This window comes from Perognathus longimembris, chromosome 5, assembly GCF_023159225.1.
Source record: "Perognathus longimembris pacificus isolate PPM17 chromosome 5, ASM2315922v1, whole genome shotgun sequence".
Classification (NCBI taxonomy): Eukaryota; Metazoa; Chordata; class Mammalia; order Rodentia; family Heteromyidae; genus Perognathus; species Perognathus longimembris.
In genome coordinates this window covers 57,412,681-57,436,386 of record NC_063165.1, presented here as the reverse complement: position 1 = coordinate 57,436,386, position 23,706 = coordinate 57,412,681, and the positions used below count along the sequence as shown (strand labels likewise).

General features: G+C 38.2%; 1 protein-coding gene across 2 annotated transcripts in view; it reads left to right on the top strand.

The window, feature by feature from the left end:
- The window catches only part of Tp63 (tumor protein p63), a 205,248-nt gene that overhangs the window by 51,798 nt on the left and 129,744 nt on the right, over positions 1-23,706 (top strand). For both annotated transcript variants that reach the window (XM_048346957.1, XM_048346960.1), the window contains exons 2-3: positions 18,845-18,973; positions 19,718-19,850. In XM_048346957.1, the coding sequence (XP_048202914.1) occupies positions 18,845-18,973; positions 19,718-19,850 (262 nt within the window). The remainder of the gene's footprint in view (positions 1-18,844; positions 18,974-19,717; positions 19,851-23,706) is intronic.

Here is a 23,706-nt window from a genome sequence, read left to right as displayed (position 1 = left end):
AGCTTCTTTCAGTGTTTCCATTACAGTTTTAGCTGAAGATTGGGATCATTTCTTATTTTATCTTGCTGTTTTGTCCAACTCTAATTCCTGGGCTTACAAAAATATACTTGCTAAAGATGAATGAAAGGGCCAGATTTAGACCGCAATTTCTCTGTTCAGTTATTTATATTATCAAAATGGTTGTTTCAGAGAGTGCCTGAAGGTTGGGCTTGAGGTGGATGATAGAAGTAAGTAGGGGTGTCTTGATAGAGTTAGGGAAATTCCAGATGACAGACTGCCAGATTTCCTTCTGGCTCTTAATTGCCAAACTCCTCCTCCTGCTCTCCTTGCACAGCTGTGCTCTTCATTAAATAGTGATGTCTACAAATCACTGCAGTGTTAAAATGCAGAGCAGGGGGAATTCCTGAGCAGAAGCTGCTGCCAAGTTCCTAGAGTTTTAACAGTACACTCACCAAACTGCCTCCATCTCCTCTATAAATAAGTTCAATATCAAGAGTGTTTTCATTAATTATAGCACCTCTCTATTCTCTTGGAGTGTTTGAATAGTGAGTGGAGACTTTGGGAATGATGTCTCATATCTAAGGAAAAATGGCATGGCTCGTGTGTTATCATTCGTAAGACTTAGTCCTACTTCTGATATTCCAGTTGAGTAAATCATTACTCAATTTTTGAAAGTATAGATAGTCTCATTCTAAAATGGATGGGATGGGTGGGGTTGGGAGAGATGAGTGGAATGGTGAAATGGGTGACATTGATCAAGATGCAATGTTCTCTTAAGTTGACATGTTGAATTGAAATCCTTTTGTATAACTACTTAGTGATAATATAAATAAACACATAAATAGCTTTTCAGAAACTGTCTAGTTGTTATTGCTTCCGGGAAGTTAAAAAATATAAAACAAAACAGACAAATGTACATTTATTTCAATAGGGATATGCATTTTATTCACTATACTTAGGATTTATGTATGCCAAGTCCCATGTTGGATGAAAGAGAAAATAACCCAGAAGTATGACAGGGCTTATGTCCCCAAACTGGTAAGCTCTGAGGTACTTTAGAATTGTTAAAAAGATGCCATAAGAACTCTGGAGGATAAAGAGAAATTCCATGCAGAGGCATGGAACAACTTTCAGGAGGAAGTGACCATCACTATGGGCTTTGAAGGATGGGTAGTTGAGTAGATAAAGATGGAGACACACCAGTGGTGGGGAAACAATGTACAGAAAATGAAGTCCACAGTGTCATCAGTAATATGTGATGCCTGATGTGGAAATTCTATTAAAAGAATTGAAAGTCTACTTTACTCTTATTTCTGGCAATTAGATAGTAAAATAACCAATTTACCTTAAATGAGTGCATTTTATTTAGATAGGCCCAGTAATTTCTTATTATCAGTTGTCACCTTGATTCCTACATGAAACTTAGGTACCTTGAATGAACTTATGTAAAGAATAGGAGGCGAGATAAGCAGATTGATAGACAATCTCCACTAGGAAGCTGAGAGATTGGATGTCTAAGAATGGACAGAGGAAGAGCAAGTGTATGGAGGATGAGAAAGTCTGGAGATCCTAAAAGACAAGCAGTAGATAGATGATAAGCAGAACTTGTGTCTAGTTCCCTCTGGAATATTTTAGTAACCAATCTGTGGAAGAAAAACATATAACTTTTCAAATTAAATATTATTGAACACCCAACACAAACACTAGAGTAGGCACAGAGGTGAGTATTAAAACATATTTCCCCTATCTTCAACTCTGCAACTCTGAGCAAAAGAGAAACACACACACACACATTATTATTATTATTACACTCAGTGAACTTAGTAATAGCTAGATGTTTGCCATAGAAGTATGGAAAAACACAGATTTTTGATTCAGAAATATTCTTTAACATTCTATCCAAAAGCCAGGTGCTGCTGGCTCATTCCTATAACCCTACCTACTCAGGAGGGAGAAATCTGAGGATCGCAGTTCCAAGCCAGTCCTGGCAGGAAAGTCCATAAGACTCTTATCTCCAATAAACTATTCAGAAAATTCTGGAAGTGGAGCTGTGGCTCAAGTAGTAGAAAACTAGCTTAACCTTGAGAAAAAGTCCTTCTGGGACAGCACCCAGGCTCTGAGTTCAAGCCCCAGGACTGGCATCAAAAACAAAACAAAAAACAAAAAAGGAAAACTCTATCTGAAGTCAGGTAGTGATGACTCCCGCCTCTAATTCTAGCTACTCAAGAGACTGAGTTCTGAGGATTGCAGTTCAGAGCCAGCCTGGGCACCATAGTCCATGATACTCTCTCTAACCTCCAATTAACTAGCAAAAAGAAAAAGAAAAGCAGACCTGTGACTCCAGTGGTAGAACAACAGCTCTGAGCAAAAAAGCTAAGGTACAGTTAAAAAGGTACAGTTACCAGGCTCTGAGTTGAAGCCCCAGTACACACACATACACACACACACACACACACACACACACACATACACACACACACACACACACGTCTTAAAATTACTGATATGTCTTAAATTACTGATATGTATACTGGACCATTCAGGTTTCTGCAATGGATACAAACAACTGAAATCATTCAAGAGGCTAGGAAGGCTAGGAAAGCTACAGCTGAATCTATATCTGGTGAGGGCTAGCCTTTCCAACATGGCACAGTTCTGGTTCTGTGCACACATGATGGAAGAACAAAGTTTTCTGAGTCTACTTTTTATATATTTATTTTTATTGATTTATTCATTTTTTGTGAGTAATAATGCTTAAACTCAGGACTTTGAGAACTTATTTCAGTATAGCATTCTGCTGAGCCATACCTCCATGTTCTACTTTTTTCCTGGTTAATTGTAGATAACCGTCTGATTGGCTTGGGGCTGGCGAACCTCTGATCTCATTCTCCTGTGTAGATAGGGTTATAGGTGTGAGCCACCAGTGCCTTACTGGGTTCTCCTTTATATAGCCACTAATCTTATTCCTGAGGATTCTTACCACCTGATCTATTCATTTGCCCAAAACTCAGTCTCTTCATATATTGTCTTGGGGGTTAAGATATCAAAATATAAAATTTAGGGAGATACAAACATTCAGACTACACTACAAAAAAAACTATGGGAAGTTATTTCATTTTGAAGAACACAGAATACCTCTAAGATGCAAGTACTACTTCACAAATTAAGACAAGGGTTTGAATTAGGGTGTATTATGAGATACAGTTAGGATCAGATAGTCAAATATCTTTAGGACCATGCCATTGAGTTTGGACTTAAAACACACTATGGAGCTTTCTGAAACAAGGAGGTCTATGGATAAACCCAGGAGCTCTGGGAAGCTCTTTTTTTTCCAAATTTTTATTATCAAACTGGTGTACAGAGAGGTTACAGTTTCATACGTTAGGCATTGGATACATTACTTGTACTGTTTGTTACCTCGTCCCTCATACCCCCCTCTCTCCTCCCCCTTTCCTTTTCCCCCCAGGAGGTGTTCAGTTCACTTACACCAAACAGTTTTGCAAGTATTGCTTTGTAGTTGTTTTTCGTTTTTTACCCTGTGTCTCTCAATTTTGGTATTCCCTTTCAATTTCCTAGTTCTAATACCAGTATACATGGTTTCCAATATACTCAGATAAAATTACAGAGAGAGTGTAGGTACAACCACAGGAAGGTGATACAAGCACATCATCAATAATAGAAACTACAGATACACATGGGACGTTGAAAGTAGTTACAACTGTGATATAACAATCATTTCCTTAACATGGAGTTCATTTCACTTAGCATCATCTTATGCGTTCATAGGGGCATAGCTATTAGGCTCTCTTGTGATCCTCTGCTGTGACTTGCCTAAACCTGTACTAATTATTCCCAAAAAGGGAGACCATAGAGTCCATGTTTCTTTGGGTCTGGCTCACTTCACTAAGTATAATTTTTTCCAAGTCCTTTCATTTCTTTACAAATGGGGCAATGTCATTCTTTCTGATAGAGGCATAATATTCCATTGTGTATAAGTACCACATTTTCCTGATCCATTCATCTACTGAGGGGCATCTGAGTTGGTTCCAGATTCTCGCTATGACAAATTGCGCTGCAATGAACATTGTTGTGCTGGTGGCTTTAGTGTGATTTTGTTTGAGTTCTTTTGGATAGATACCCAAAAGTGGGGCTGCTGGGTCATAGGGGAGTTCTATATTTAGCCTTCTGAGGAATCTCCATACTGCTTTCCAGAGTGGCTGAACCAGTTTATATTCCCACCAACAATGAAGTAGGGTTCCTTTTTGGCCACATCCCCTCCAACATTTGTTATTGTTAGTATTCTTGATAAAGGACATTCTTACTGGGGTGAGGTGGAATCTCAATTTTGTTTTGGTTTGTATTTCTTTTATGGCCAGTGATGTAGAGCACTTTTCCATATGTCTCGACTGCATCAAACTGCAGAGCTTCTGCAGGGCAAAGGACATAGCTCGCAGGATAAACAGAAAACCCACATACTGGGAAAAGATCTTTACCTGCCATACAATGGACAAAGGCCTCATATCTAAAATATATGCAGAATTAAAAAAATTAAATTCCTCCAAAACAAAACTGCAAAGAACCAACAGCCCCCTCAACAAGTGAGCTAAAGACTTAAAAAGAGACTTCTCTGATGAGGAAATGAGAATGGCCAAGAGACATATGAAAAAGTCCTCTACATCACTGGCCATAAAAGAAATGAAAATCAGAACAACATTGAGATTCCATCTCACCCCGGTAAGAATGTCATATATCAAGAAAACTAACAATAACAAATGTTGGAGGGGATGTGGCCAAAAGGGAACTCTGGGAAGCTCTTTTATTGCCGCATCTCAAAGCTTCAAGAAAGAGCCAGCTCTGTGTGTGGGCATTCAGTAAGACCAGCCGAGCACAGGGAAGTAGGTCAGGACTGGAATTCTTGATCATTTGGGTCAAGGTTCAGCTACGGATTGAGAAAGGCAAACCTAACCTAATGTATGTTCTGGTCACTTCATCTCCATTCCCACCCCCACCGGTGGGCCTTTATATTATTCTATTTATTCTCTGTACTTCTGACACTTAACAAACTCCCTAGCAAGTAATAGGTACTCAGTAAATGTTTGCTGAGTGAAGGGACAAACTACTAACTTGTTTAAACAGTGGAGAAGAGCCTGGTTATCAGTGCTTGAGTAAATAATCTATACATGTGCACCTGGTTTGGAGCAGGAGAGAAAAAACAGTCCTAGGTTCTGTTCCTTTTGTCATTCAGTCCATAGAAAACTATTTCACTGTCTTCAGATGAGCTGCCTTTATTTGAAACAAGATTTCCCTATCTTAACCCCTTAGGGAGCAATCTGAAAGGTACTTCACTCCCAACGGACTAAATCCAGGTTCAATTTCAGAAAGTCAAGTTTCACATTACCCTGATATATATATTTTTTAAATCCTGAAAAGAGCAGTGGTTAAAGCCTGAAATAAAATAATAAAGTCACTAAAAATATTTCCATATATTTTAAAATACATATTAAAATATACATATACATATTAAAAGCACCAATAGTTAAAGGTCTGAGCCAATTATTAAATATCTATAAATATATACCTATTAAGTATATATTTATGGAAACTTTTTATACTTCTTTCAATTTTACTTAATGAGTTTATGACATTTTAAATTGCATATTATATTAACAAACAAGCCAATAATATTAGAAAAATAAATACAAAACTATTTTTTAATACTGGGGTTTGGATTAAGGACCACATACTTGCTAGCAGATACTCTACCACTTGAGATACCCTTTAGCTGTTTTGTGCTTTAGTTATTTTTCAGATAAGGTCACATAGTTTTGGCTTGAGCCCTGCCTTGGACCAGAATACTCCTACATATGACTTCACAAGCATCTGCCATCATGCCCAGCCCAAACCAATATCCAAGTCTTTTTAAGAAACTTTACAAATTAATAATTAGAAAATACTAGATCACATGCAATGTTTGGAGTTTATGATTGTGAGAGTGATTAAAGCCTTGTCTTTACTCTCTTCAAGGTGTGCTTTTATTAGTGTCCATTCATCACTAACACATCAGTCAATAATACTGTTTGGATGAATATGGGGTTTCCAAATCTCTAGATTTCATGGGGTATTCACAGATGAATGCTATGTTATTGTAACCTGAAGATGAATTAAATGCACCTTTTTAGATGGAAATGTATGTCAAGAGGTAGTAGTGAGTGTAGGTGTGGCTATGTGATTTATGACAACACAGTTTATATATGGCATCTACTTTGTATTTTTGTGCTGGCTCCAGGGCTTGAACTCAAGGCCTGGCCACTGTCTCTTAGCTTTTTTGCTCAATGTTAGAACTCTACTGCTAAAGCCACAGCCTCACTTCTGAGTTTGTGTGATGAATTAGAGATATATAATGATGAGATGAGATATAATAAATGGTCTTTCCTGTGCATACTGGCTTCAAATCCTAATCCTCACCTCTTAACCTCCTGAGTAGCTAGGATTATAGGCATGAGCCAATTCATGGGTGTGTGTGTGTGTGTGTGTGTGTGTGTGTGTGTGTGTGTGTGTGTGTGTTCAAACTAAATAAAAAGTCCAAGAAATCGGGAAGGTGTTGGACAGAAAATGTCATGTTTATGAAACTAATGTTGTTGTTTTTTCTCTTATGCCCATGTAAGTATGTTTTACAGTTTCCCTTAAAGTTATGCATGGCCATTTGACTGGGTTTTAGGGAGTTCTTTCAGACTTGTCTTTAAAATTACCATAACATCCTCTGTTTACTTTCTAGTTTTCCTCTCTCCTTCCCTCCTCCTCTCATTTTCTTTCTTCCACTTCTTTTCACTCATCTGCTGGATGGAATGGACTCTTCCAAAAAAAAAAAAGCTTTTTTGGAGAAGAACACTGAGTTGCAAGGATTTATGTCTCTGTGAATCACTGCTTTAAAGAAAACCAGGAGTACAATTCTTTTTGAACAAAGTCACCCTTTCCCTCACTCTCTTCCAGCTTTTCTCTCCCATCCCTACCCCCAAGTTGTATAGTTCCTTTTCAGCTTAGTGTCTAGTAAGTATGGGGATTGTCGTTTTTGGGGAGGGATGGGGTCAGGGAGATGAATAGAGGGGTAAGATTGATTGAAATATTATGCGGAGATGTAACAATGAAATCTTTCCCTTCCATATAAAACAATAAGCTAATAAAACAAACATGAGTTTTAATTAAAAAAGAAAACTAGGAAGGAGAGTTGCCTGTAGGGAACTATCATCCTAAATGTTGGTATGAGTGAGAACTGAAGTTGGATGGTGGCATTGGGTTTACAATTATGGCATTTACATTTTGCCTTAGCTTTTAATCTCAAACAGGGATCTTTGGAAATGGGTGCTGATCTTCTGGGAGATTAAGGTCTCAAGAATGGAACATTTGGTTTCTCCATGAATTGAGACTTTTGTTCTCTGAGGGAATGTGTCTCGATAAACACTAAGACCTTGGAGGTGTGTACATGTCAGCAAAATGTGATTGTAATTATAGACTGATGCTGGTGATAAATGCCTCTAAACACTTAATATTAGGTCTCAGGGAATGAGTCTGAGACCATCCCTCTGGTGGTTTGGGGTATAGTAAATCTGATACAAAAAAAAATAATTAAAGCAGCTTACCATGTGAAACATTTGGATGCCATACACAAGTCACAATGCAACTTGCTGTGGAATTGGAAATTTATGTGCACCAGTTTGGATTGTTTGTTTTCCTTTTGTTAACAAAAATCAAGAGACCATAAAATTATCTGAGAACTAATTTTAAGTCTGCAAGAATATTGAAGTCCTTCCTCCCCTCAGATTCTGAGCCACTTTCCTTGTCAATCCTGTGGCTCATTGTTTTCAGAGGGAGGGCTATTTAATGTCAGACCACATTTTTCTGTGGTGATAGCCAGGTACCTGTGTTAGTACTTTCCAGGTACCGTCCCACTCATGTTTTGTACATCTCATTTAGTTTTGCAACAAAAATACTTGTTAAGTATTTCTGTCTTTATTGCTGATATGAGGAAACTGAGTTTTAAAAGGATAAATAACTTAAAGACCTGTACTGAGGAAAACTAGGACTTTAAAATGAATATTCCTTAGCTGATGATGTAGGTCAGTGGCACAGTACTAACTTAGGTTGTCAAAGTCCCTGGCTAATACACAACACCACAATAATAACAATAATAATAATAAACAAACAAAACTTATATACCTTCATATTTTGAAAATTTTCAGTTGTTTTAAAATATATTTATTCACTCTCCTTATGTAGTTTCAACCCCCAAGGAACAGCATATCTGCTTAAGAACATTTTGTTTTAATGAGTTAACATTCTAAAAATATAGTTTTTAAGATGTATTTACTTACTCTTTTCCTTAATTTGTGTGTCTGTGTACGCATATGTGCACTCGTGCACACATGTGGGACAGAACTGTGGCTTGAACTCAGAGGCTTACATTCTTGCTTAGCTTCTTCCCCCAAAGCTGGTACTCTACCATTTGAGCAACAGCTCCATTTCTGGCTTTTTACTGTTTAATTGGAGATAAGAGTCTCAGACATCTTCCAAGGTTGGCTTGAAACCATGATCCTCAGATCCCAGGTTCCTGAATAGCCAGAGGTGCCTGGCTCTAGAAGTGTTTTTAAATTCTCTGTCACTGAACTGTGGGTATATTAGGAAATCAATAGTATAGGATAGGATAGGATATCCTTCTTATTTTGAATTTCAGTGTTAAAAGATCCTGAAACTGTTATTTCTATGATGATTTACCTTTAGAGTTTCTGGTCATTTCCACACTCATTCCACGCTTAAAAAGTCATCTTTTTTTCTCCCACTTAACCCCCCTCCCCATTATCTCCCTACCCTCCTCCAAGTTGTACAGCTGGTTTACAGCATATTGTCTTGTATTGTTGCAATGGTTCACTTCCTACCTTTTTTCTTTCCATTTTGATATCCCCTTTTCCTAGTTCCAATAAATGTACATACAGTATCCAGTGTACCAAAGTCAGTTACAGTGACATCAGGGGTAAAACCATGGGGAAGTAAGACAAAAGAAAAAGGCATAATTTCATATGGTACAATGAAAATAACAACAACAAAGATAATCTTTCGTACAGGACTTGTGCTCTGTCACAGCAAAGCTCCACTTCCAGATTTTTGCTGATTAATTGGAGATGAGAGTCTCTTGGACTTCCCTGCCAGAGCTGGCTTTGAACCTTGATTATCAGTTTCAGCTTCTTAAGTAGCTAGGGTTTAGGGGAGGGCCAATGGTCCCAAGCCAGTGTATTCTCTAAGAATTGTGTCTCCTTCTGGTAATGTCAACTTTTAGTTATATATAGGCATAGATCATCTTTTTACAAACTAAGCTGCAGCTGGTTTTGAAAAGCTCAACATGGTACTCAACTGCAAGCTTCCAAATCTGACTTGCAACTCCCATGGTATTCAGCTTGCTCTCTTCCATTACGTACCTACCATTCACAATTTTATAGCTGCTACTGTTGCCTCCAATTATCAGAACTAATATTATGCCACCACATCATTTCTATAACCATTTTTAACAACCATTACTATAACCGCTTCTACAACCAACCAGAATACCTATTCAGTCTTTCCTTTGGAAACTGAAATATTCTTAAGGAATTGGCAAAGAATGGGCAAGGAATTTTCTTTTGGTATTTTAGGTAGGGTTTGAAATTTTTTAAATAAAATATCATTTGGAAAATAGTTTCAGCTTTGTAGGCTGAACTCTATCATAAGTATTTCACTCTTCCATTGGATTATGAAAGCTGTAGACTATACCTAACAAAATAAACATTGTCTAAATGCTCGGCAGAAAGGCATGGTGGCTAGTAGTTTGTGCACTTCTAGTTAAGAAAGAGTAATACATGGAAGAAAAGAAAACACCTGTTAAAGATGCTGTTTCTAGAGGGAAGGGTGCAGGAGGTGTAATGGAGCTGTGTGAAATTGATTGGAATTCAGCACTAACTGTGCAGAGTTGTTACAATGAAATCTCCTCTGTATTACAGCTATAAGCCATAAAAAGTAAAATAAAAATAAAAATTGTGGCTCATGCGTGTAATTGGGGGTACTCAGTAGGTTAAGATCTGAGGATCAAGTTTTGGAGCCAAACCAAGCAGAAAAGTCTATGAAATTCTTATTTCTAATTAACTAGCATAATGCCAGAGCTGGGGCTGGGGCTCAAGAGGTAGAGAGTCAACATGAAGCACAAAAGCTAATGGACAGCACCTATGCCTTGAATTCAAGCCCACACACAAAGGGAAAATAGACAAATAAAAGTTGCCATTTTACTTGAATCAAATTTACTTTGAGAAGCATTTTCTATGGAATTATGGCTATTTTTCTCTATGAAAATTGGAGATAAGGATCTCACAGACATTTCAGCCCTTGCTGTCTTTGAACCAAGATCCTCAAATCTCTACCTCCTTACTAACTAGGACTACAGGCATAAGCTACCAATACCTGTATCTACATGAACTTAAAAAAATGTTTCTTTCCTGAAATGTAGATAATTGTCTTAATCACATAATATTTTGGATACCTCTGAAGCAATGACCCAAATGAGTTTATATTCTAAGTGGTATTAAATTTAAGAAGTGAAAAAATAAATACACTTTTAAACTTTAAAATATTGTTACTCATCCAATCCCACAATTTGAAATTTTCCTTTGTGCCTTTAGAACATTGAAGAACCAGTGCATGACTTTGAATGGAATTTGTTTCTTCTTTACTCTTCTCTCCTATTCCTAAAGTCTGAACCCCTTAATCACCCCTTCACCGAAAACTATTCCAAAGTCTTGTCCTGAGCACATTGGCCCCATAAAGGTTTCATTTGTTTTTTGGCTCTGACTCCAAGCTCTTTATTCTGTTGATAGCCTAAAATACTCTAAGATCTGAGCTAAGGAGTAAAATCCTGGGTCATAGGTAAGAATGCCAAAGTCTATGAATATTCTTGGTTTTAATTTTTTTTATCTTAGCACATCTTACTTTTATCATCAACATTGGTTTAAGTTAATTTACTTGTGGAAAAAAATCACTTGCACAGAGTTTATAGGATGTTATTATTACAAAGGGTCTCTAGGCCCTTTGGGACACGCATTTTAATTGAAAAGAGATAGAAAGCCGGCATAGAGAACAGGGGAGACCCTCACGCGATTTCTCAGTTGCATATTCACCATCAAGCATCTCCTCACACATTTGTCCATCTCAGTCACTTTGAGCATGACACTGGGTAGTCAGAAGGGTCAGTGGAGGGGCCTCCCAGACCTAAACTTCCCTAGCCACTTTAATAAAGGCAACTGCTACATGAGGTGAGAAGGCCAGCAATAAAAATGGGTGACTCCCATCAGACTAGATTGTCACACCAGGACATCTGAAGGAGGTTTTTGGAGGGATGAAGGCCTGAGCTAAAATCGAAGCAGAGATAGCTCCTGGCATAGTAAGGAAGAGTGAACAGGTTTGCAACCATGCTATTGGCTTCCAGTGGGCATCATGATACCACCTTCACCAGATGCCCTGAAAAGTTTTACCTAGATGTATTGCCTATTGTCAGTTGAGTGCAAAAAGCATGGGGAGCTGCTTTTGTAAGTGAGGAACAACACAAGTATACCTTCAAATAATAGCATAATAAAATGGGAAGGAAGCTTAGACCTTATCTAGTAACCCAATAACCTTCTTTTACATAGTTATCTAGCCAGTTAAGTTAGTTCAGACAGCAGCTAAGAACACTGCACTGACTAGTATTTCCAGCTCTGAATTGATCTTTGGGATTCAAGACAATAACCAGAAGTAGGAAACAATGAGAGGCCTAGGGTTGTGTGGAGAATGCAGGTGAGAGGAGAAAATAATGATCCATCAAACTTTAAAAAAATCAATTACAAATTTTTCTTTTCTTTCTCCCTTCCTTTCTTCTTTGCTCTCTCTCTTCCTCCCCCATCCCCTGTCTTTCTTTTCCTTTCTTTCTTGTGCCAGTATGGAGGCTTGAATTCAGGGTCTAGACACTGTTTGTTAGCTTTTCCCCTCAAGGCTGATTCTCTACCACTGCCACTTCCAGTTTTTAGGTGGCTAACTGGAGATAAGGTATCATAACTTTTTCTCAGCCTGGGCTTGCTTTAAACTGCAGTCCTCAGATCTCTTGTCTACTGAGTAGATAGGATTAAAGACATGAGCCTCACTGCCTGGCTTGGAACTCTGTTTCCTAAAGAGACTTCTTGAAACCACTGGAGAGTCATTTACTCATGTGCCCGTACTTCCCTCCCAGTGATTGTGATTAGTTGATTCTATCCCTTTGGGGATCCTCAGGTAGACTGTTATGGCTCTCTGCTCTGTCGTACTGTGGAACTTCTGGTGAAACTCTAAATTTTTAAATAACGTCTCTTGGTAGACTCTACTTATAAATTCTGATTGAATTAGACTGGGGTCAAGCTCTCCATATATTTGAAGCAGCCCAGATATTTTAAAATGTTGCCAGGTTTGAGAAATCAGGGCTAAGGGAAGACTGATCTAGTTAAGTGGTTAAGCCTGGAGAAGGACAACAGTGAGAACAGGGATATTTCAGGGGATGAATTAGCGGCTACCAATGCTGGAGGGGAGAGAGGAGGGGCCCAAACCTGGTGGGCCTCCATGAGAAAGTTATGAGGCTTCACCAGCATCAGGTGGATGTACTTAGAAAGCCAAATTAAACAAAGGCTGCAGAGGCTAGAAGGGTACTTGTGAAGGCAGATCTCTCCTGTCTAGGCTGAGGTACACTTGGTTTCCTCAGAAAAAAGGAATGACAGAGGACAGTTGATGCAGACGGCATTTTGAATTGACAGGTAAAATAATAATGATAATAAATAATAATAATAAGTGGGAAATGTTAGAAGAGGGAGTATTCTTTTGCTGTCAGTAACCTTTGGTCATTAATGTATCTGAATTTCCTTTAAAATGAGTGATAGAAACTTTAGCTCATCAGAGTCAGCCAGCTACAGAGGGGATATGTGAGCCTTGAATAGGGCACAGACCTGCCCAACTTCCCAGCCACCGAAGGCATCAGGCCTAGAAGGCAGGACACTCACCAGTGTGCAGAACTCTGACCTCTGTGTACCCTTAGGAAAGTCACACAATGTGACAGTTAAAAACACAGGCTCCATCTCATAGGAAATACTTGTGGCATTATAAAGCATTACTTCGTCAGCCTCTGTGACCCAGCTCCAGTCTCACCCCATGGCTTGTAGACTTTGGAACTAAGAAGGCCATTCTTTATTTTTTTTTTTTTCATTTTCTCCTTGTTTTAAGAACCGACCCAGTAGCTACTCCCTGCATCCCTACAGACTCCCGGCCCCAGTGCCTGCATGCTCAGTCCTGGGGAGAAACCTAGGGTTCCAGGGAGGGACGGGCATGGGGAGCCATGGGACTTGCACCTCTATCATCTGTAATCAGCAAGGCTCTGAAGTCACCTATTTTCTGTATTGGAGTTCTCGCAAAATATGGTGTTTGGAAGGATGAATTCTGTGTCTCAAGAATAAAACATGAAACCTAATTGATAACAAATGAAAAAAACAAACAAAAAACCCTACAGGCTCTGCAGCCAGACTGCTGGGCTTGACTCTTCCTTGCTTTCAATGACTATGTCTGTTATGTTGGAAATGTTATGCGGGTCTTATGCCACAGTTTACTGTTTTATGAATTAAAGATTTTAGCCAGAACTATATCATGGTACATTGGAAGATTTAATTGAGCTGATATCCAAGAGGCATATTCTAAAATGCCAAGTATGCAGTATTTGTCATATAATAGTTATTGTTACCATTATATTGTATTGTTCCAATATTAAAATGATATTTGAGTCCTGGCAATATAGCCCAGGGGTAGAACATTTGTCTAGCATGAAGGAGATCCTGCATTTTACCCTCAGCACAGCCCAATAAAGAAAGCAATCTGAATGAATAAGAATGGTAATATCTTGCCTACTTAAGCATGGATATTTAGATAAATGCACTTTTAAGAAGGTACTCTGTGTGTCTGCCTCGGATACACGAGGCCCTAGGTTCGATTCCCCAGCACCACATATACAGAAAACGGCCAGAAGCGGCGCTGTGGCTCAAGTGGCAGAGTGCTAGCCTTGAGCAAAAAAGAAGCCAGGGACAGTGCTCAGGCCCTGAGTCCAAGGCCCAGGACTGGCCAAAAAAAAAAAAAAAAAAAAAAAAGAAGGTACTCTGTGGGCTGGGAATATGGCCTAGTGGCAAGAGCGCTTGCCTCGAAGTCCTGGGTTCAATTCCCCAGTACCACATATACAGAAAATGGCCAGAAGTGGCGCTGTGGCTCAAGTGGTAGAGTGCTAGCCTTGAGCAAAAAGAAGCCAGGGACAGTGCTCAAGCCCTGAGTCCAAGCCCCAGGACTGGCCAAAAAAAAAAAGAAGGTACTCTGTGCTAATAAAAATTCTAAACAGATTGAAATTTAGTTGCATCTTGAAATTGTGAGTTTGCAAAAATAGTTGTTTTAAAGTATACATTTGTTGTTTCATAAAATGTTTGAAATAGAAACTCTGAGAGGAGACAGGGACTGCCATTTTCCAAATATAATGCAAGCAATTTCATTGATAACTAAGGTATAAATACCTACCTCCCTTGCTGCAAAAGACTAAGGAATTTTTTTCAAAGAAAAGACTGCAGTACTTCCCTAGTTCTTTGAGATATGTGCTATTATCTTTTGCACTGATATTGTTATGGAATGTAGATGTACAGGAAGTGAGTATCTTGTCCAAATTCTTTAACCTTGAAAAATGTCAAATTGGGCATTCTCAAACTCTATTCTTTGTATCAGAGCTGTTAACAGCCAGGTGCCAGCAGCTCATATCTGTAATCCTAGCTGCTTCAGGAAGCTGAGATCTGAGGACCACCCTTCAAAGCAAGTCCCTGCAAGGAAGTCCATGAAACTCTTATCTCCAATTAGCCATCAAAAAGCTAGAAATGAAGCTGTGGCTCAAGTAGAAGGGCCCTACCTAGCCTTGATTAGAAAAGTTCAGAGGCAGCACCCATTCTGAGCATGTTCTCACCTGTAAAACATGGTAGTAATGATATTTACGTCAAAGAGTGTTGTGAAATTATGTCTGTTAGGTATGTTGCAGAGTGCCTTGCTCATGAAAGCAGACAGATGTTAGCTGTTCTTTTGTTACATATATTGGCATTGCTATTTCTGCACTATTTTGAAATATTTCCTTTCTCAAGTACTTTCTTTACTTCTGTTCTGTGTTGGGTTCTATGTTAGAGTGAAGCCAAGAATGGACAGAAATTAAAATATAGTTATTTCCAAGGATCAACCAGTACCCTAGATGCCATATTTAAAAAGAAAAGAGAAAAAAAATAAAAGCAAAGGAGAAAAGTGTGCTATAAAACTAAATGTGATTCTGAGAAGAAAAAAACAGCAACAAAAATGTTATGATTTATTTATTCTTTTGAAATCTACATAGCAGGATTCATTGGGAAATGGGAACTATGTCATCCTAGATAGTTGAGTTTTCTATTTAACTGAATATAAACTACTTACATACTATCTTGCTTTTCTTATATGAACATTCCTGCTTTTTCTTTTTTCTTCTTTTGTGCTGTACTGGGCTTGAACTGGGACTGGGCACTGTCCCTTAGCTGTTGTACTCAACACTGGTGCTCTACCATTTGAGCCGCAGCTCCACTTTTGGCTTTTTGTTGGTTAATTGGAGATAAGTGTCTCATGGATCTGGCTGCATGACTGGCTTCAAACCCGGATCCTAAGAGCTCAGCCTCTTCAGTAACTAGGATCTGGAGATGGCTTGAGCAATCCCTGCTCGGCTTTCTGCTTTCTTAAGTTAAACTAATATGCATTGTGTTAACTTTTTTTTGATCCCTCAGGGTTACTTTTGCTACTGTGCTTACTGAGTTGTATCATCACACCTGAGTTCTAGGGACCTAGGGGAACTTTCTTGGTTCTTGCATTTTGCTTTTAATTTTTTCTACTTCATTATTGTAAAATAGCTACCTCATTCTTTACAGAAGTTATTATTATTATAATAAGCAGAAAAAGAAGTGGAAATATAGTTCAATTGTAGAGTACTTGTCTAGCATAGCAAGCCCTAGATATTATCCCCTGATGGAAAAAATAATTATTTAGTTTAAAAACTCAACGTTTAGTTCAATATTTAGCTCTAACCCTCAGTCTATTCATTCCACACATGTGTGCAAATACCGAGTTTTTATGTCAGGGATAATATGAGAAGAAATAGAGTAAGTAATACAGTAAAATAATTTGTTTTCTTTCTAGTTGATTTTTCTTTAACTCCCTATGTCAGTTGGGACAACAGACCCACAGCCAAAGGGAAGCACTGTTTCTATGAGGATAACTAAGAATGGAATTAACTAAGGACAACAAGGCTTAAGCAGTTACAATAATATTGTATCCTTTGTTAGACATTCTGGATGAATCTCGAACTAAGGATTGGCGAATGTTATGAACATGATTTGAGGATTCAGATGGAATCACTTAAAGTGATTTTTGAAAGCGATGTTTAGGAGGATTGTGATTCAAGGCCAGGCTGGGCAAAATGTTTGTGAGGCCCCATTGTAACCAATAAAAGCTGGAGTGTTCTTAAGTACTTGGTGACATTAATAGTCTATCTGTATAGGAACTACAACTAAATTCTGCTAGCTTTAAAACTTTCAGATTAGTTTATGCCTAATCTCACACACTGAATACATTATTGCTTGAATGTCTACTTGTGTGGCTGAATTTACCTTGAGGTGCTTACTTAATTAACTGTGTTAAGTTCCTCAGATGAATATCTGAGCCCATGCATATGGTGACCTACATGACAGTCATTTATTATTTGCACTTTAGTGTTTGACTAGTGTATGCGTTTGTTCATGTCCATTTTTACTACTAGGCAGAGCTCTTTACACCTTTGATGTTTTGCTCATGCGGCGTTAAGGATTGAACAAATGGTCTTACACACATACACGAAAAGTGATCTGCTACTGAGCAGTAATCTTGGCTCTTGTATTTATGTATGTTTTTATTTATTTATTTTTTTTTGTGCCGGTATTGAGGATTGAATCCTGGGCCTGGGTGCTCTTCCTTTGCTTAAGGCTGGTGAACTCCCACCTCAGCCATAGCTCCACTGATAGCTTTTTGGTGGTTAATTGGAGATAAGAATCTCCAGGTTGGCTTTGAACACAATTCTCAGATCTTAGCCTCCTGAGTAACTAAGATTATAGTCATAGTTACATTTTTCTTCTTTTTTTAATTTCAGTTTGACCTGAAAATAAATTTTAAAGTAATTTAAACACATCTAAAATGTCACACAGATAGTTTTAACTTCCACTTCAGTAATAAGTCCACCAATTGATAGAATGTGAAAATCTGATGTCTTCCCACCTTCAAGAGTAAAGTTAAATTAAATTCCACTTTTAATTTAAAGATCTAAGTTTTCAGATGCTCTTCTAATAAATTTTCTAATTGTGGCCAAAAAGGCCATAACAAAGACTGACATTCTATTCTTCCATTTCCACCAATTTAAATATATCATTACACTGTATAGCTGCTTTTTTAAACTTCATGACAACTCCTAGCTCTTACTCTCTTTTAGCTGTAATTGTCTTACATGTACCAAGCTGCTGTACATGCAGCATATGAATATTTTACTATATAATTTGTTTATGCTATTGTCATATAGTGTTCCTCGGTACCAAAGATTCTTACCTCGCCTGGCTAATTTTCTCTCATCATTTCCCTTTGTCTTGGTCCTGTAAACTCTGTGCTCAGAGTTTACACTGTAATAAACACTGCAAACTTTGTGTTCAGAATTATTCATTTGATGTGTCCATTGTCAATTATACTTCCTGACAAATAATACATTTTTTCTGTATGGTTAAATTGGGCAAATGGTTATATTGATACAGATAGCTTGAAAATCATCTTTAGTAAGTCCAATAGTATTTTCTTCAATAATACAACTACACCTGAAAAGATGTTTTAAAATTGAAGAGGATTACTGTTTATTTAGCTGTTTATAATATCAACAGATAAGATTAAGAGTTTAACTAATTTTATTCAAAGGTAGATTTAGGGGTGGAATTAGTCTTTGATCATTACAGCAAATCACTTTGCAGATAATCCCCACAGATAATGTTCCGATTTGTAGAATGTCTTACCTAAGCTCACAGGGTTTCCCATGATATGTAGGGATCAGAGTTGAAAAAGCAGGTGAAGGTAAACTTGAGGAGCCAGCAGCAAACAACGCAAGCAGAAATAGTATTAATTTGTGGTGTATAAATGTTTATTCCTTAGTCTATCACAGACTTAACCCCTCCATACACACACACATCAATGTGAGTAACTAGAAATTTATTATGATTACTCTGAGGTTGAAATTTAAGTTCTCTGGGCTCATTCCTGTTTTATACTTTTGCTCCTTACCTGCTGGAGTCAGAACAGGCAGGCAATCAGTTGAGACATGTATAACATTGGTTTAATGATAGACTTGGTGTCAGGCTTAATGAGGAAATGTTTCTCTTTTGGAAATCTGAAAAACATAGGTGTTGGATAGTGGAAGTATGGCACATAATAACATTATTAATTTGGAAAGATGAACATTGATAAAAGACTTTAGTCCTGTAAGTCTGTCTGACTTTGTGACAAAGTGAGATTCATAGTGCTACCTAAAGAAATATCAATTGTACAAGTGTTAAAATGAACTCTACAGACCTTCATGACTGTATAGATTCACTTGATGTTTTCTTGAGACTATGTTTTGATTTAAACATTGAGTATTATAAATACAGAAATTATAATAGCTTCATTGTTTTGTCTTCTTAAGTTTCATAGAAACCCCAGCTCATTTCTCTTGGAAAGAAAGTTATTACCGATCTGCCATGTCCCAGAGCACACAGACAAGTGAATTCCTCAGTCCAGAGGTTTTCCAGCATATCTGGGATTTTCTGGAACAGTAAGTATCAAACAAGCAAGAAATGTTACACCTAAACTATTGATAATTGGTAAATGGAGAGAGTCATATGTGGTCAAATATTAGGGCTTGTTTTAGAATCAGAAAATGGTTAATGTTGTTGACAAAATTTATTCCCTCCAGTATTGTCTATGTGCAAAATTCAGTAGTTATTTGTCCAGCTTCCTACAACAAACCACCTTTGTTATTAAAAGCAATATCACTTTGGGAACTCTAGAATGGACAAGTTTGAAATAACTCTAGAATGGACAAGTTTGAAATAACTTATCCAGTGTTTCTCTGATAATTAAATCCAATTTCTGTAACCTTGAAGACAAACAGCAAATTTTGGAGGCTTATTTTATCTTCTTAGGAAATTATTACTACCCTTGTATTAAAAATAGGTTTGGATATATAAAAGTGGTGGTGAAGAGAATATCATTGCCCTGAAAATCCTATAGGATAAGTAGAAATGACTGTATGTTTAATCCATCCATTTTGTTCTAATTCTTACCCAGCAATTCTGATTGCTCTCATGATTCCCATTTAACCAACAGGTATATGAGCTATTTGAAATTATCCATCTGATAAGTGGTTGAGCCAGGATTCAAATTTAGAGTTTGACTCTACGCTACTAATGAGTTTTCTCATCTTGAAGCACAAAGTGTTCATTTTTACCAGTGTGTTGAATGTGTTATACTTTGTTCCAATGCCTCACAAATATTATTCTTTCCTTTGGATTATCAGGCCTATATGTTCAGTTCAACCCATTGACTTGAACTTTGTGGATGAACCATCAGAAAATGGTGCAACAAACAAGATTGAAATTAGCATGGACTGTATCCGCATGCAAGACTCAGACCTCAGTGACCCCATGTGGGTGAGTGGCATGGGTTTCCTGGATTATTTGTAGGCCATACTGTTCACAATTCTGTTATGCATTTCCTTTTAAAGGCATATGAAAAGGCAGGTGGCTCTGAACTGGCAAGATTACTGGAAAGAGCCAATATGTTTGACTGAGAAATGGTTAGTAATTGTCTATATGTTCTAGATCTTCTTCAACTTCCTGTAATATGTGTGCAAGGAGATGGGAACCAACCCTTTATAACTTTAGTCTGTATGCCAATCTCACTTCACTTGGGTTTTTCAGGGGGAAGAAGGCCAGAATCTGGATCTAATTCTACACAGAGTATGTTTCATGGGAGCAAACCACCTCTCATTGAAATTTCATTTAATGCAGAAGGCAGAATTATAGTCTGTGCACATGTACAGGTTTACGTACTTAGTAATAAGTAATAAAGAATGAGGGACTGGGGATATGGCCTAGTGGCAAGAGTGCCTGCCTCATATACATGAGGCCCTGGGTTCGATTCCCCAGCACCACATATACAGAAAATGGCCAGAAGTGGCGCTGTGGCTCAAGAGGCAGAGTGCTAGCCTTGAGCAAAAAGAAGCCAGGGACATTGCTCAGGCCCTGAGTCCAAGCCCCAGGACTGCCCCCCCCCCCCCAAAAAAAAAGAATGAAGGTTAACTGGTACATTAAAAAGCCTTTTGGCTTAAGCACTGAGCCACTCATGCCCTCAGGCTTCAGTTTCCTGTTCATTAGGTGGTGAGACCTCATGTGTTTATGTACCTGTTGCAAATGCTAGAAAATGTCAGTAGTTGATGGAGCAAAAACGCTTTCCTGAGATGTTTTGCTTGGATGAAAATTCTGTGTGTGTGCACTAGATAATGCTACTGGGTTTCCTTTTTTAAAAACGTTTAATTAAATTAATTTGTGTGTGTGTGTGTGTGCGTGTGCGTGTGCGTGTGTGTATTGGTATTGAGGTTTGAATTCAGGGCCTGGGAACTGTTCCTTAGCTTTTTTACTCGAGGCTACTAGCATTCTCCCACCTGAGCCAAAGCTCTACTTCTAGTTTTATGGTCATTCAGTGGAGATAAGTCACACTTCCCCACCTAGATTTTGAACCTCAAGCCTCAGATCTTGGCCTCCTGCTTAGTTTGGATTGCAGCTATACTCAATCAGTACTTGGCTCTTCCTTTATATCTTTAATAATTGATTCACTGCATCAAGTTTTCCATGAAAATTTCCTCTTTTCCCTCTAAGAAATTGTTCTAATGTTTTCTTGGATGCAAAGAGTTAGAAAGAGTGTGAAGTATAAGTAGAATGCCTACCGAGAATCCAACAAAGTGCATTTTAGAAAATACCTTCGTTGGATGATCTAAGCTTTTACTGAATTTTTCTGAGCTTATTTCATCTGCCATTTGACATAAAATATACCTCTTAGCACTAGAAGGTAGTGTCAGGAAAATAAGCAACTAAAAATAGAAGATATTAACTCTGAAGCTTTGTCACTAAACTGATAATGGAAAAAGAGATTACATCATTGTTTCTTTCATTTCTTTCTTTTTTTTTTTTTTTTTTTGGCCAGTCCTGGGGCTTGGACTCAGGGCCTGAGCACTGTCCCTGGCTTCTTTTTGCTCAAGGTTAGCACTCTGCCATTGAGCCACAGTGCCACTTCTGGCCGTTTTCTTTATATGTGGTGCTGGGGAATTGAATCCAGTGCTTCATATATGTGAGGCAAGCTCTCTTGCCACTAGGCCATATCCCCAGCCCCTGTTTCTTTCATTTTAATGCAGATATTATTATTGTTGTTTTGTTATGATGATGTGTGTGTGCTGGTCCTGGGATTTGAACTCAGGACTCAGGGTCTGGGTGCTTGCTCTGAGTTTTTATGCTCAAGGCTAGTGTTCAGTCCCTTGAGCCACAGCTCCACTTCTGCCTTTTTGATTATTAATTGGAGATAAGGGCCTCATGGCTTTGAATTGCAATCCTCAGATCTAAGCTGACTGGGTAGCTAAGACAAGTGTGAGCCACTAACATCCTGCTCTAAGGAATTCTTATCTATCCTTTTTTTTGCCCAATTTATCTCACTACCTTCTTTTAGAATCCTTCCATATCACCCTTCCAACCATTCAGAATTAGCATTTCTCTGTAGCAACCTATGGCTGTACTGCACAGTATTTCGTGTGTGTGTGTGTGTGTGTGTGTGTGTGTGTGTGTGTGTGTCAGCCAGTCCTGTGCTTGAACTCCAGGCCTGTCTCCTGTTTGTGAGCTTTTATGCTCAAGGCTAGCACTCTACCACTTGAGCCAGAGCTCCGCTTCTGGCTTTTTGATGGTTAATTGGAGATAAGGGTCTCTGGTTTGTCTGCCTAGCTTAGCTTTAATTGTGATCTTCACATCTCAGCCTTCTGAGTAGCTAGGATTACAGATGTGTGCCACTGGCACCTAAGGCTTCTCTGCCTGCTAAAGGGTTAGAGCCATATTTTGTCATGCCTAGTGCTTGAGAACACATAGTAGATCCCCATAAGGGGATTCAGAAAGAGTGAAGTAAGACTTTGACAATAATGAAAGCAAAACAGAGAGCAATGGTGGCAACAGTATTGAACAGAAGGAAAAACTGAGGATGAACATCACTGAATAAGCAAGCCTACGTGTCCGTGCACGTGCGTTCTGTTTGTATCTCAATGGAATTGACATTATTCATAAATTTGTTTTTCATAAGTTTTGCAAGGGTCTTCCCTTGTTTTATCACTATCTCAATATCTTCAGGTGACATACATGTGACAATTATACAGCAAGACCTACAGTATCATAGCCCTCAGACACAGGACTGGCAAAGTACAGAGACTTGCTCAGAATAGTAGTAGTAGTAGTAGTAGTAGTAATGAGTGTTCTGAAGAAGTTGAGCTTCATCCCCTTATGCTTTTAAATTGTGGCAGCTAGTTTCAGGGTTCTTTTTGTATTGTAAAGATGGTATACACAGGGTGACAGTTACATAGTAAGGTAATAAGTACATTACTTTTTGAATAGTGTTACCCACTCCCTCATTTTCTCTGATTTTCTCTTCCCTCCCCCCACCCAACTTCCCTTTCACCCAAGTTGTAAATTTCATTCCCAACATAGTGTCTTCTGAGTATGGCTGTTGCATTGTTGTCCTTTGTCTCAGCATTTCTGTGATTCCCCTTCCCATCCCCAAACCAGATATACTTACATACGAAACAAAGGGTATCAAAATCTAAAACAGTGATAAAAGGGGGTAAACCAAAAAACTACACACAGTATACTAAGAAAAACAAGCAAACACACACGTACACATGCACACACACACACACACACAAATCCTCTTTTTTCCTTATCTTGTAGTTCATTTTGCTTAGCATCATTTTATAAGGTCCTATGAGATCATATGTACATAGTTATTGAGCAATTGTGATCCTCTGCTAGAACTATCAAACAAGGCCACACTAAGGCTACCATCACAACGGCATTCATTGAAGTATTATTTACCATAGCCCAGACATAGACTCAAGCCAGATTCCCTCAGTGGAAGAATGGATGAAGAAATTGTTGCATATATACACAAGGGAATTCTATGCTTCCATCAAAAAGAATGACTTCACCCCATTTGTAAGGAAGTGGAAAGACTTGGAAAAATCATATCAAGTGAAGTGAGCCAGACCTAAAGAAACATAGGCTTCCTGATTTCAATCAGTTGTGATAATTAGTATATGTGGGGTTCTTTACTTCCACTACCTGATAGTGTATTCTCACACTTCCATGTGTAAGTGAATTGTTAAAATCTTGCTTGCTTTGCTTAGTCAATATATATATATATATATATATGTATATGTATGTATGTTGTTGTTGTTAGGGTTATATATAAAAGGCAGTG